At 34.7% G+C, this 15,968-nt stretch overlaps 2 protein-coding genes across 4 annotated transcripts in view; both read right to left on the bottom strand.

Annotated features, from left to right (window-relative positions):
• The window catches only part of LOC123672345 (glutamate receptor ionotropic, kainate 2), a 730,109-nt gene that overhangs the window by 9,712 nt on the left and 704,429 nt on the right, over nucleotides 1-15,968 (bottom strand). For all 3 annotated transcript variants that reach the window (XM_045606425.1, XM_045606423.1, XM_045606424.1), the window contains one exon: nucleotides 8,462-8,715. In XM_045606425.1, coding sequence (XP_045462381.1) covers nucleotides 8,462-8,715 — 254 coding nt within the window. The remainder of the gene's footprint in view (nucleotides 1-8,461; nucleotides 8,716-15,968) is intronic.
• On the bottom strand, nucleotides 13,110-15,252 carry LOC123672347 (angiotensin-converting enzyme-like). Its single transcript, XM_045606427.1, has one exon. It carries the CDS (start codon nucleotides 15,179-15,181, stop codon nucleotides 13,328-13,330), a length of 1,854 nt encoding a protein of 617 aa, XP_045462383.1. The 5' UTR covers nucleotides 15,182-15,252; the 3' UTR covers nucleotides 13,110-13,327.

Below are 15,968 nucleotides of genomic sequence, written 5' to 3' on the forward strand. Positions count from 1 at the left end.
AATGACTAATCTGTACTTTAAATATATAAACCCTGAAAGGAATCAATCATAGGGAAATACACTATAATATACAATTATTTATTAATCTTAGGCTATCGTGAAATATAATAATATACAGGATGTCCCAGGAAGAATGCGACAAACGAATACCATAAATTAAGATCATCATGGAGGACCCGTATCAAGATGTTTCAATCGCCTGAGTGCCTTCGTTGGGGATATACAGGGTGATGTTCATCTTATAAGTGAAATTTTACAGTTCAATAACTCTTTAACTAATCTACCGAATAATTTCAAATTTTGAAGTTTAGTCACCCTTTACTATCTCCTTAATTCTTTGTGATTACGAAAACGAAAAAAAAATCATGATATCAACATACAGGGTGATTCAGTATTCAAGAAAATAGAAAAGGCATTAAATTTTCCTATTCCGGATCTGATTTACTCGATTTCAGAAATATTGAAGGAAGGCGATAGTAAAGGGCGACATAACTTCAAAAATTGAAATTATTCGGTGGATTTCTTGAAGAGTTATTGAACTAAAAAACTAATGCTTCCTGGTTCTCTCATATATCTTTTGTTAATTTTAACAGAAGTTAGAGTTCTTCTTGGAATGTTGTACACTTTGGAAGCTGTCTGTATTGAAATATTTTCGTTTCGAACTGCATTGATTGCTCGGATTAGTGTTTTTTTCGTATAATTACTATATTTCCTTGCATCCACCTTTTTTTTGTATGGACAACCCATTATGTCTCCCGCCAAAGGGCCCCAATAGAAAAATTTCACGAAATGTCGAAATCCTCTCAACCAAATGTTTCAAGTTAAAGTAAGCTGCTAAATTTATTTCAATGTATCGTTCGCCATATTTTCTACACAACTCCTAGTATTTCGCATATATACCCACTTAAAAAAAAATAACCCGCTCACATAACACACCGTAGCATACCATTCAAAGTACTCCAGACGACTGCGACGGTTACAAGTTGCAACATGTGGGTATATAGTGTGGTTAAAGGTTTCGATTCATGATTTCTGTAAGATGTTGCCAACTTTATGAAAACAGAGTTATACTTAACCTCCTCAGACCCCAGGTATCATATATGATACCTCAGGTTTATATTTTATTCTCGGCCTCCAGCTCCATTTAGCCGCACGTACTCGATGGTATCATATATGATACACTGCTAAATACGCGCCTAATTTTTTGATGCGATGTTGGTTGCATACGGCGAAAACGAAAAAAAAATCATGATATCAACATACAGGGTGATTCAATATTCAAGAAAATAGAAAAGGCATTAAATTTTCCTATTCCGGATCTGATTTACTCGATTTCAGAAATATTGAAGGAAGGCGATAGTAAAGGGCGACATAACTTCAAAAATTGAAATTATTCGGTGGATTTCTTGAAGAGTTATTGAACTAAAAAAATTTCACTCATAAGGGAATGTTTATTGATCACCCTGTATGACCGTGCCAAGCCGAGATTTAGAATTTTCATTATGAATTGATTCTTTGTGGTTCCGAAAACGTAAAAAAAATCATAATGTTCACGTACAGGGTGATCCAATATTCATGAAAATAGGAAAAGTCTGAAATTTTCCTAGTCCGGATCTGATTTACTCGAATTCAGAAAATATTGAAGGAAGGCGATAGGAAAGGGTGACGAAACTTCAAAATTTGAAATTATTCGGTCGATTTCTTGAAGAGTTATTGAACTAAAAAAATTTCCAGTTATTCCACAGTGAAATTTCACTCATAAGATGAACATGACCCTGTATATCCCAAACGAAGGCACTCAGGCGATTGAAACCTCTTGATACGGGTCCTCCTTGATGACTTTAATTCATGGTATTCGTTTGTCGCATTCTTCCCGGGACACCCTGTATAATTGGCTTACACCTGCACTTGGTAATGAATAATGAAAATTCAAAAAAGAAAAAGAAGTACGATTTCCAGGTGTGTAATATCATAGCAAAATATTATAAAATTGTGTACTTTCAGCTGGCCTGAAGATGTTCCGGAATCGATAGCCTAAGATTAATAAATAATAGTAAATTATAGTGTTTCCTTATGATTGATTCCTTTCAAACAAGAACATACTATGGAAGAATTTATAACTAATATATACACCCTGTTTAATTGTTGATCATAATATTTTGTTTTTCGTCACAAATTATGAAATGATGTGACTTTAATCTCAATTTTCAGACTTTTGGTTTATCCAGAAATGAAAATGGGAGAGTATGCACAAGCTGCATAATTCCAATATTCTTTTCTTAAAAAGTCTAATTGGTTTTCAAATATTTATCTTCTATTCTCAAAATTCCTGTAAAAGAAACCAGAAAAATTCATCTTCTGGAAAGAAAAACATGACACTGTAAGAAACCTTATAATTTGCACATCAAATAATTAAGTTTTAAGTGTTTCTGTATTCAGCTTCCCAGTTATTAAAAATTTTGAACATTTTGAATGAGTGAATAAAAAAAAGCTAGGCCAATTTCTAAAATTCACTGAAAATTGTGGAATATTGAGCATAGGAATTTTAGCTTTTTTTGTAGGTTGTGAATTAGAAATACATGAAATATTCAAGGCATTAGAAGAAGAATGTTTCATAGAAAATCGTTTTTATCGATTCAACGTTATATTATGCCTTATCAGCTTTCATTCTAAGCTTATCATGTTCAGAAAATTTTTCTTTTGAAATCAAACCGATAACAGTATTATGAGCTATTCGGAAATCTTAGATTTTCTCTAGCTTCTCTGCAATAGCCAGTAAGTGTGATTATTGGGTTTCGTCCGATGTTGCCTCAGTACCTATTTCATGATCTTCGACTCTATTCCTCATGGGTGGCTGACGAAAATTTTGGAAATGAACAAGATCGATCCAATTACAATAAACTTTCTGAAGTATGCAAAGTGCAACTGGTGAACGAATATCGAACTTTCTACGACGAACATAACCAATAAACAGATTTCAATTAATAAGGGAATTTTCCAGGGGGATTCATTGAGTCCCTTATGGATCTGCTTAGCGCTGAACCTCTTTTCTAAACAACTGAATGTTACTGAAAAATGTTTCAATGTGAAAGGCAATAAAGGTAATACTATTGCACTCAATCATTTTCTATACACGGATGACCTAAAACTTATAACAGGCAACAATGCCACTTGAAAATTATGGTCAAACTGGTAGAAATGCCCGAGAAATGTCTTTTAATGATTTCAGACACTGTTTTATGCTGTCAATAAGTCTGCGATGAAATTTGGTGGATATCTATAAAAACTAATAAATAGGCGAGCCTTACATTCGAATCAATGGGAAAGAGTGAAGGATAAGAATGCCGGTTGTATAAAAATTAATTAAAAAAAATAATAATAAGAATAGATATAAAAATTTTTGATATAAGTCAATATCGAAAATTTCTAGACTTTACATTTTTTTATTTTGACTTCTAAGGCAGCTTTCATTTGGCTTAGTGAGTTTTTCTAGTCCTTATATTGTGTAATTTTCATTCTGAAAGATACTTCATGTTGAAATTTCTTTTATGTACGATTGTTTTGTTGAAATTTTTTGTGGTTGTTTTCTGTTCCCCTAATGAGGTGGCATCATTTCAAGTGATTTTCTTTCTTTTGTAGCCCTGATGAATAATCAATAAAGATTCGAAACGTTGGAAAATTTAATGAAGGTTTTTTGGTCTTTTTTGCTGTTTCACCGCTCCTTAAGCTGTGATTACCTATTTTGTCTCTTGAGGTATTTTATTGTATGTATAAGGGGTCAGGTTAGCACGAGACCTTCATCATATCGTCTTTAAAGTTCGCGGAAATATTATCCAGTTACCTCTATTTCTAGTCTCATGGCGATGTTCATTCATGTTTGCAAGTAACGAACTCTTCCTCTGAGGGATCGATAAAGCAAGGAGGAACAGCTTGCTAAGGTCCGTAATTCCGGCATCTCTATAGAGTTGTTCAGTGACAAAGAGATTAGGTCTCCAATATAATGTCTTCAGTAGCCATTTTTGCGTTATTTTTAATTTCTTGAAATAACTTTTCGTCACACCACCCCAGCCTTATATGCCATCACTAGAGTGGGGCTGTACCAGGACGAGATGTAGCATCCTTAACATTTCCAGAGCACATAATTCCCTCAAAGCCTTGAACCTGGGCTTCAACGTTCGCAATTTCCCAACTAAATAATCAATCTGAAAGTTCCATCTCAGGTGGTTGTCCATGTACACTCCCAGATGCTCAACTTCACTTGTTGTCCTTATTTCTTGTATGCATCCGTTATTATTGAAAAACATCGACTGAAAAGACCAATAGTTAGGTTCTAATGCTTTTTCGGTCACCAGATTTGTAGAGTGGTTTTATGAGGCCCTGCTTGAAGACATCTGGAAATACACCACTTGAATATGATTTTAATTGATTGTTTGGTGTGGCAATTTTCATTTTTAAATGATTTAGATTTTTACTTTCCCAAACACCTTCAACCTGATTGTCAGTCGCTAAGCCATTATTTTTGAATGAAACTCCGGTGCCGCAATCGAATAAATTATTATTTCCGGTCGTTGGTTGGTTCAAGTGGGAGAAATTGGGTCATAATGTCGTTTTGGCACTCTCATTAATACCGGCATATTTGTTGAATTATTAGTTGGATGGTCAATTGTAGGGAACCGTTACCCTGAATGGGGTTACTTGTCCGTGAAAACGATTCCCTATTATCGGGAACTGGCGACATAAGGTGATATTTCAATATGTGGATGAATAATTTCTAATAGATATGACTATAATTCGATAGAAATTAATTTGTAATCTGTAAGATATGTTCTTTCGGTTTTTCAGTATCGGTGGGTTACCAAATACTTTAATCGATGATTCGTTATGAATTGAAATTGAATGCAGAAATAATAAAATGAATATTGCAAATACGACTGCTTCAGAAAGAAAATAAGTATTGATCATGAAAATGAATTTCTTGCTGACTTTTGGTTTTTCGTTGTTTCCTAACCATTTTTTCAATTTCACTGAGGTTCAGAGCCACCTTGTGGACTCAATATTTTGAATAACTATCCTTATGACGTGTCAACAAAAATATTCTCCATCACAAAGAAAAATATATATAATTCTGAAGGAAAGTGCACCACTTTTTGAAGTTTTCTTGGTGTAACTTTTTCGTTTTTTTGTGAAATTAGTCCTGTGCAAAGTATGTTCAATTTGAACATTTTAGTTGTCGACTGCTGTGATCAGAATCAGATGAAAAAGTGCACACTTCTATTTTTTCATTTTTAAAAATTTGGCAGAGTGACCCGCAAATCGGTGCGACTTTTCCAATGCCTTTAAAAGGGTTTTATGACAATTTTATGAAGTGCTGACGGTATATGTTAGTGCACTAATGCTTCCTGGTTCTCTCATATATCTTTTGTTAATTTTAACAGAAGTTAGAGTTCTTCTTGGAATGTTGTACACTTTGGAAGCTGTCTGTATTGAAATATTTTCGTTTCGAACTGCATTGATTGCTCGGATTAGTGTTTTTTTCGTATAATTACTATATTTCCTTGCATCCACCTTTTTTTTGTATGGACAACCCATTATGTCTCCCGCCAAAGGGCCCCAATAGAAAAATTTCACGAAATGTCGAAATCCTCTCAACCAAATGTTTCAAGTTAAAGTAAGCTGCTAAATTTATTTCAATGTATCGTTCGCCATATTTTCTACACAACTCCTAGTATTTCGCATATATACCCACTTAAAAAAAAATAACCCGCTCACATAACACACCGTAGCATACCATTCAAAGTACTCCAGACGACTGCGACGGTTACAAGTTGCAACATGTGGGTATATAGTGTGGTTAAAGGTTTCGATTCATGATTTCTGTAAGATGTTGCCAACTTTATGAAAACAGAGTTATACTTAACCTCCTCAGACCCCAGGTATCATATATGATACCTCAGGTTTATATTTTATTCTCGGCCTCCAGCTCCATTTAGCCGCACGTACTCGATGGTATCATATATGATACACTGCTAAATACGCGCCTAATTTTTTGATGCGATGTTGGTTGCATACGGCGAAAACGAAAAAAAAATCATGATATCAACATACAGGGTGATTCAATATTCAAGAAAATAGAAAAGGCATTAAATTTTCCTATTCCGGATCTGATTTACTCGATTTCAGAAATATTGAAGGAAGGCGATAGTAAAGGGCGACATAACTTCAAAAATTTATTTGTGGACTCAATATTTTGAATAACTATCCTTATGACGTGTCAACAAAAATATTCTCCATCACAAAGAAAAATATATATAATTCTGAAGGAAAGTGCACCACTTTTTGAAGTTTTCTTGGTGTAACTTTTTCGTTTTTTTGTGAAATTAGTCCTGTGCAAAGTATGTTCAATTTGAACATTTTAGTTGTCGACTGCTGTGATCAGAATCAGATGAAAAAGTGCACACTTCTATTTTTTCATTTTTAAAAATTTGGCAGAGTGACCCGCAAATCGGTGCGACTTTTCCAATGCCTTTAAAAGGGTTTTATGACAATTTTATGAAGTGCTGACGGTATATGTTAGTGCACTAATGCTTCCTGGTTCTCTCATATATCTTTTGTTAATTTTAACAGAAGTTAGAGTTCTTCTTGGAATGTTGTACACTTTGGAAGCTGTCTGTATTGAAATATTTTCGTTTCGAACTGCATTGATTGCTCGGATTAGTGTTTTTTTCGTATAATTACTATATTTCCTTGCATCCACCTTTTTTTTGTATGGACGACCCATTATGTCTCCCGCCAAAGGGCCCCAATAGAAAAATTTCACGAAATGTCGAAATCCTCTCAACCAAATGTTTCAAGTTAAAGTAAGCTGCTAAATTTATTTCAATGTATCGTTCGCCATATTTTCTACACAACTCCTAGTATTTCGCATATATACCCACTTAAAAAAAATTACCCGCTCACATAACACACCGTAGCATACCATTCAAAGTACTCCAGACGACTGCGACGGTTACAAGTTGCAACATGTGGGTATATAGTGTGGTTAAAGGTTTCGATTCATGATTTCTGTAAGATGTTGCCAACTTTATGAAAACAGAGTTATACTTAAAATATTAGGCAGTTCGGCAATGTCACCTCCGTTGGCAAAGTCACACCGCTATACCGTACACCATTCATGCTTTCAAACTAACAAACAAGGTGTTTCGTCTTCAGAATTCATGAATTGTTTTCTCGAGCTCGAAGTATCAATATGTCATAGCAAGCAATTTTTGTGGAAAATTGGATGCAAATAACTTTAAGAGTTTCTCAGCAAAGCTTTTTACATCGTTCATTGGAAAAATTAGTTGCTATGACTTATTGATACTTCTCGGGAATACAATCCATGAATTCTGAAGTAAGAAAATGAAGGAAGTAAAATAAAATTTAATTTCTCGGAAACTTGAAAAAACAATGGTACATTGTGAAATCCATTGCTACGGTAATTCCGAATACCATATACAGGGTGTTTCCAAATTAGACGATAATATTGGAGGTGTTAGTATCACTTATTAGCTGTTGTTTGAGCCATATTTATTGATATTCGAAAATCAAAAGTTTGCGAGAGATTTGTGTTCTTGTGTTTTTTGAAAGATTTCCACCCACATTACTTCACTTTTCGTCAGTTTTTGCTACGTTGAACAAGTTTGATCATTATTTTGGATTATTTTTATCAGTGTAAAAATTGTAGTGTTTTGACAAAATCATTTGTATCGTATATTTGCATCGTAATTCTTGTTCTTTCAACAAAACAAATTCAAATTTTCAGTTTCTCTTTCTTCCTGAAGCATGATATTAACTTCTCTAATCTGTCGACAAGCTGGCCAACATCGGAATGGAAGTAACATTATGCTGATCTAAATTTTATTTTCAGTATTGAAATCGTAGTTATGACATGGTTTGATGCAAATAGCGAAATATACTCATATAGTATGTATCAGCGTCTTTGAAATGCCTAGAACGTTGAGGTCTAACTTGTATTTGCTTCAAGCTAGGTTGTAATGGATAGTTAATCACGATTCTTAATTTCGATTTGTTATTCAAGGAAGTATATTTGTATTTCCCCATCATATTTGTCTACTGAATGTTTTTTCTTCGTCGGCAAAGGTAACGTCGATGAATGCACTTGTTTTGTGGAGTCAATCTGGATATTTATGAGTACCTATAACGCATGATGCAGCACCTTTGTGATGTTAATAAAATTTCCTTCCTGTTGTTCATGACCGTATTTAATCTAATCCGCTACTTTCAATTTCTACACATGTGATTTTCGTTGAATTTGAAAGTGGGTTTTTTGAACAAGTTTGAAATGCTGCCAATGAATTTTGGCACCCTTGGTGACCGCCTACGCTGCCAACCCTATAGCAACGGCACCGACACTATTGGACTTAAAATAAAGATTAAAAAGAGAATTGAATCTACTACTCACTCCGTTCAGATGGGGCAAATCTAACGCTGCTGGAACATATGTGCTTGCTGGGCTACATCTTGCACAGGATCTTCTGAGCGCAGGCCGTTGTCTAGATCCATGACATCGCATCGCAAATCTCAATTCTTCAGCCATCTCAGAACATAAAGATTGCCTGTCAGTTTGGGCGTTCTTCCGACTGTTCCAGCAGAATTCCAATACAGCAACGAAAATCGCCAAGGCTAAACCACAAAGGAGGACAACAAAGACTCCACCTGTAAATTGAAATAATTTTATTAATACATCAAAAATTTCTTGAACGAGTTAAATTTTCTCAGTCATTGAAAATAAATAAAAATATTAGATTACTTTTTTTATTGACGAATAATTGTCATTAAAATATAACACAAAGAGTCTTATCAAAGGCTGAAAATCCCGTTTTCATCAAATTGAAAATGAAGACCGCGCGGCAATCAGATACAGTCTTGGGATGTGTGGTTCGTTCAATTTCGACGAACCGGATCGAACCGGATCCATTGCTAAGACGACCCGGTTCAAGAGACCCATTCAATTGACCCAATGGTTCATTTCAGCTCACTAGCTCAGATCGAATCATATACGATTTGCGCATGATTCAAAGATTCATATATCTGGTTCTTTCATTCCTTGTTTTTTTTCCTGGTTAAGAATGTTAAGTTGATATCAGCTTTGTATTTGTTAGTCGGTATGTTTTTAATCGGATCGTGAATTCGTAATAATGATTTATTTCAGACATAATCATAAAAATGAAGAAGATTATCCATTATCATAAAGTTATAAGTTACTGAATTGGCCGAATATAATGAATTGAGGTCTGGTTCATGAGATGATTATGGACCTTTCGAAAAAATTTCAAAAACCATTATATATGTCTCGTTCAAATTGTTGATTTCGGACTATTCGAATGACTAATGAAGAAGTAGAAGTAAATCGTTAATTTACTTTGTACAGAATACAAAAGTCACGAGTCCTTGACTAATTTTAACGAAAATTACCTCATGATCATTACCTGTATTCCAACCAAATAAATACAAAAAATCTGAAATCCCTGAAAATAATATTAACCCTAATTAATTTACCTTCTTTCCAAAAAACACTTAATTCATTTTGATCAACTTTAAAAAGTTAGATTTGAATATCTAGTTAAAACCAAAAAATTCCCAAAAATAAAATGAACAATACTTAAGACCATAATAACATTTTCAAGATATAATAGTTGGTGCATGCAAGAGGGTGCAATTACAGAGCTCAGTTTCTGTTTCTATCTACATATTATCTCATCTTTCTTCAAAACCGGGTGCCAAGTGCCGAGCCGATGAAAAGATGAGATGAGGCTGTTGAGAATCGATAAAAGAATACAATTTTCGGCTATATCTCGTTAATGGTTATATTGATGGAAATTATTTTCGGAATATAGCTCTTCCTTGATGTTTTGAATGTTTTCCGAACACGAAATTCCATACTAGTAAATACAAATGGAATATTGAAATTAAGTTATAATTAATGGCCTTTCGAATATAGTAGAATTTCATTTCCAGGGTTCTGAGCTTACGCTTGAAAAAACTTCCGTATGCCGTTTTCCAGGGATTGCATAGCTCATCATCATCATCTTTGTGACTTGGATTGCCAGCTATCTCGCCATCGCTTTGGTAGACGTCCGATGACTCTTCTTCCGAGGGGTTTATTTTCCCAGGTGACCTCAGCCATTCTGTCGAGACTCATTCTGACTACATTCTGGTTCCACTCTCTCCGCCTCTTCCTCTTCCATCTGACCACATCATCCACTTGGAACTTCTTTCTTAACAGAATTTCTCTGTCTGTCAGCCAGTGTGTACCCCGTTTTAGTTCTACGAGGCTTCATTTCACTTCTTCTTTGTTGTAGACGTTTCGGCTCTGGTCTTCAATACGTATGTCATTACTGGTCTCACACATGTCTTATATCTCTACTTGCCCGCAGTACTAAGATGTTTGTTCTTCCAAATAGGGTATTCAAGATGTCCTAATATAGCTCATTATGAAAATTTAAAATGGTAAAATATTTTCATCTAGGTCGAATCGAAAAGAATGGTAAAGGAAAAAAGGTTTCCTATTGCACTCAAGAATCTACTGTTGAAATATATGTATAAGTCGAAAACCTGTGTAGTAGATTGATGTGTATATTTGTGGTAAATGAGGTGATCAGGGTCTGAAGGACGAAGATTTTGCCGTGGGTGATATGAATGGAATCATGGAAAAAAATGAAAGACAATTTTAAGGCTTATGAATATATGGATTCCATCGCACAAATCAAAGAAATTGGGAATCGACCATAGTGATTGTAAAATGTGAGTCAGGTAGTGGATTATCTGTTGCGTTTCTATTAAGCAATTGGCTTGATCAGGTAAACCAAGAAATATTCTTCACGGCTCTCAAATCAAGATTAGAAGAAACTATAGAAGCCGAATTCATCATGAGTGATGATGACCCGAAATACTACAATGCAATACAAAGAAGGAAGATTGCTTTGTTCATGGCATGTAGTTAAGAATTGAACAATAAGAGGTAGGAAGAAGTTCAAGTAGATAAAAACAAAGGAATGAAAATTCAAACGAGAAGAATACACCAAGCATTAAATGAAGCAATGTTTTTGGAATACAAGTAGAATTATTTCGAACATCTAAAACATGAAAATGAGATTGATTTCCTAAATTATCTGAAAAAGTAAGTAGGATTTGGTAGATCTAATCATGCATATTTTTAAGCTATTATTTACCAAGAGAGAATAAAGATGTGGGCCTATTACTGTAGAATAGGAGCAGGTACTGATACAAATATGGCGATAGAGAGGTTGAATATTTGAAAAATAATAAAATGGAAGGGAAATATATAATTTATTATAATGTTTACATCATTTTATTCATGCTTCCATCAATTCATTGATCTAGAGAAGAAAAGTTATTAGATTTGTTGAAAGAAGTAGTTGCTGAGCTGATGTGGATGAAAATTATGAGGAATGAAAGACCTAACTCCAACAACTATCAATAAAAAATGGCTATATAGAAGCTCATGAAAAAACAGAAACAATGAAAGAGTTGATAGAGAATAGGAAAGGACAACATTTCAAGATGAGGTCTGTATATGACGATAAATATTATCATGTTTCTAGTGCGTTACTCACAGCTTGTATATGTATTATTCTCAACAATGTTATGTACACAACTACCCCGGGTAGAATGCGATAAACGGATACCATGAATGAAGGTCATCATGGAGGACTCGTATTGAAAGGTTTCAATCGTCTGAGTGCCTCCGTTTGGGATTTACAGGGTGATGTTCACCTTGTAAGTGATATTTCAAAGTTCAATAACTCTTCAACTCTCTTTAACCGAATAATTTCCAATTTTGAAGTTTTGTAATCCTTTATTATCGCCTCCCTTCAATATTTTGGAAATCGAATTAATCTGATCCGGACAAGGAAAATTTCAGACTTTTTCTATTTTCGTGAATATTAGATCACTCTGTACGTAATCACAAAGAATTAATTCATAAAAAAAATTGAAATCACTGCTTGGAACCGTTATACAGGGTGATCAATCAAAATTCGCTCATCGAAGTTTGATACTGCAAGAAATGTTGAATTTATCTGTAGAATTATTTCGAAAACTGCAGTTATTCCACCCTACATGGATGCCTCCCCTAAATATTTATCTGAATATTTGAGAAAACTTTTAATCAACAAACTGTAAAATGGGGAGAACAAAAACCATCAAATAAATCGAAAATATTTCAACTTGAAATCAGCGAATCAAAAACAAAATAAATAAAATATTATCTCTCCATTTCAATTCATTTTTGAGCACTTTGATATACTTAGTTATTTCACAGAATTCGCTATCGTATTCGTTTGAGATTTAATGATATCGATATCGCAAACATCAATATTCCTTTGAAGCAGTTCCTAGGTACTGTTACTCTTTACCGCATAGACCTCTCCATAATAAATAAAAATTAAATAGCTCCTTTTGGGTGTCGCAGTTTCTTTGTCAGTTAGATTTCATTATATTTTAAGTTCTTCTAGAATATTACAAATCTGCTTTCCAGCAAATTCATAGGGAGCAAATTATAGATAAGAAAAAGAGTTGGGTTGGTATTATACAGGGTGTTCCTAAATTGGAGAGTAAATAGTAAATGAAATTTTGTTTTTACCTTCAATTTAGAAACACCCTGTATCCGAAGTCATCGAAATTTTCATTTCAAATTTATAGATCTCTTGGAAAGGTTCTGTAAAGTGGAGGGCGATACTGAAATTTTTTTGAATTCCAATGGATTAACAGTTTCTAATAACAATCGCTCTCAAAACCTGAATATATAAAACTAATAGAAATAAAAAATCACTGTTAGAATATACAAATCCAACATAATCTCAACTCTAATGAGGGCCTGTCATTGAGAATCTTCGCCATTTTGAAATAAACATTTGATTAATTTTAATGGACAGGATTTAATCGATTTACATAATATTGATTATTTCTCTCAGAATTCTACCTTCCGAGTGCAGTCTTTAATGATAATTTCCTGTTTCGCATGTCGAGAATGTCAGAAATATCATAATTCAGAAAATTTTCTACTTAAGAACATACTGAAAAAAAAATTAATGCTAGTATGTATTATATTTTATAGCAAATATTACATCAATATAAATAGATATATTATGAAACTTAAAATTAGCAATGATTACCAGGAATCATGGATGATAAGAGGTCTTTCCGAAATCAATTCTTGACATGACACCCGTGATTAATTCTTCGATGGAAGCAACTCAGCATGAGATGGGATGTACTTTCATTTCTTTTCTCCAGCCTCGTAGATTCACCATCCCACAAATACACAATTCTCCCTATTGCGTCTTTCCAACCAGACATACAACGGTCTGAAGAATTCCATCAGTGCACTTGCATCCATCTCTTTCTGTCCTGTCAACACTTCCATGGCATCTGGCCATGGTCTCGAAGCCCCCATCTGCAACATCTTCTTCAAAAGATTACCTGCCGCTGGTTTCTGATAAACATCGCACATATAAAGTTCTTTGTTCGGGTCCCCTTTTCTATACTGGCCTGCCGCTTCACAGATCGCCTTATGAAACTGGAACTGGATGACGAAACTAACGAAGTACCTTATGTAGGGCGTGTCTGCTGCCACGTGGTACTTGGAAACTGGATCGAAGTCGCATTCTGATCTGGCGACTGGCGGTGCAACCCCTTGGAATTCCCTGCGAAGTTCCCACCACCTGCGGTTGTAGTTGTCGGGTGTGATTTTCCCGGCGAATATTTCCCACCTCCAGAGATCAACGATGTACGCAAAGGGCAGGAGAACGATCTTAGTCATCCCTAACATGAATAAGTTGTTCATAAAGCCTTCTGGATCGCCAAAGCCATTGGAAGACATGTTCAATTTAGGTAGATGGCAGGGTGACTTCACAGACAGAGTGATGAGATCTCCTATAGCCTCGTGAAAACCTGGATTGGCGCCTGATCTGAATGGAAAAGGTTGGTCCTTATACTGGATATAATACTCAATATGGCCCATTTCGTGGTGTATGACGAAGAAATTTTCCTCTGTCACCCTGGTGCACATTTTTATCCGAAAATCTTTACCGTTCGCAAAATCCCAGGCAGAACCATGGCATATTATATCACGATCGCAAGGTTTCTCTATTATTGAATTATTCCAAAAGAGGGGAGGCATAGCCGACATATTGATGGAAACAAAAAACTCCTCCGCCGTCTTGAACATTTTCAGCGGTGTGTATTTCTGCTCTATTAATTTTATAGTAATATCCGTCATCGTTCTGTCTGGGTATGGCAGGAAATCTGTCGCAATGTTCTCCCAGGATTGAGCCCACATATTGCCCAACAAGTGAGCTGGAATGGCACCCTGTTCGTCCACAACGTCTCCATAGATCTGCTTCAGATGGAACCTAGTGTAAGCGTGAATTTGCAGGTAGAGCGGCTTAATATCATTCCATAATACCATAAACTTCGCTTTGATGTTGCTATCCTCGTATCTATCCAACCACATCTCCGCGTTATTATCGAAATTATTCAAATGGGCCGCTTTGTTGCACAAATGAACGTATTCCGTGTATAGATTTTTTACTCTTGGTCCTATTCCATTCCTCCAACTCAACCATACATGTTTCAACTCTGGCTCGTTCCTGGATGATTTCAAAATCTCAGCGATTTCATTTTCTAAGGTCAGGTTACACTTAGTATTATCTTGATAATCACAGATAGTGTTAGTTGAATATATTTTCTCCATTCTTCCCACTATTTCGTTGTATCTTGCCAGACACGGTCTGGGGAGTGCGAAGACACCAAGAACTGAATAGAGCTTGAATTGTCTTTTCAGATCGATATCCCAGAATGTGTTCCATCTTATCCTCATCAATTTTGTCCATCTCCTTTTGGTTCTTTCAGCGATCTCAGCGACTACTGCTAATTTTTTGTGTAAGTTTTCGTCTGTAAGGTTTGTAGCATAATTCCATTCTGCTTGCTGTAATTTATTTTCGTCTTTCGCTGATGCTTCGTTTATAATCTCTATGAATCTCCTACCTTTTCTCTCTTCGAATAAATAGTACGCATTGTACTTTGCATATCTTCTGTGAGAGAAATCGGTTAACTTTATTAACGTTATAAAAATTAGGAGATTTGGGATTTTCGACATACAAGTTTTAACAAAAAATTACGTAATATATAGACAAAATCAGGAAATGAAAAGCGTCAATAAATGACAGGTAAGACTATTCATCATAGAATAATAAAATGAGTGATAAATCTGTAAACTATGAAGTGAATCTCCGTCGGAAAAAATCGATTCCGTACTATAGTTACATAGGGTTCATATATTGTGGAAGTATATCATTGGTTTACTGTGCCTCACCAAGTAAATCCAGTCTAGACTTCTAATTTCCACACAGATTTGACTTTTGTAGCTTGGGAATGAAATTCATTAATTTGAACATTCTAAACTAATTTGGAGGAATTGATGCCAAAAAAATCATTGCGAAATATGCGAAATAATATATTAATTTCTTCCATCATATCTCAAAACATTAAAAAATAATTGATAGAAAAATAACGAACCATTTGTTAACCATATGTTAATTTCTGAATAATATTTAGCAGCTAAATTAAAGAGGTGTTTCCCTAATATCCTCATTCAATAATTCTGCAATTATAATGAAATTTCAAATCGGAATATTTTATTATTAGCTGATATCATATAACTATTGAACATGAGAAAATGTTTTTTTGATCAATTCCACTGGAAATATTTGTTCAAAAAAATTAACTTTTTATATGACTTCCGGACAATATATGACGATGAATATAAAAAAAAAACATAATCAGCCAACCTATCACCTATAAAGTTTTTCATTTATACAGGGTGCGTCGGGAGGAACGCACCAAACTCCAGGTGAAATTGTACATGGGAACATATTAAATTAAAA

Source organism: Harmonia axyridis, chromosome 2 (genome assembly GCF_914767665.1).
Source record: "Harmonia axyridis chromosome 2, icHarAxyr1.1, whole genome shotgun sequence".
NCBI classification, from domain to species: domain Eukaryota; kingdom Metazoa; phylum Arthropoda; class Insecta; order Coleoptera; family Coccinellidae; genus Harmonia; species Harmonia axyridis.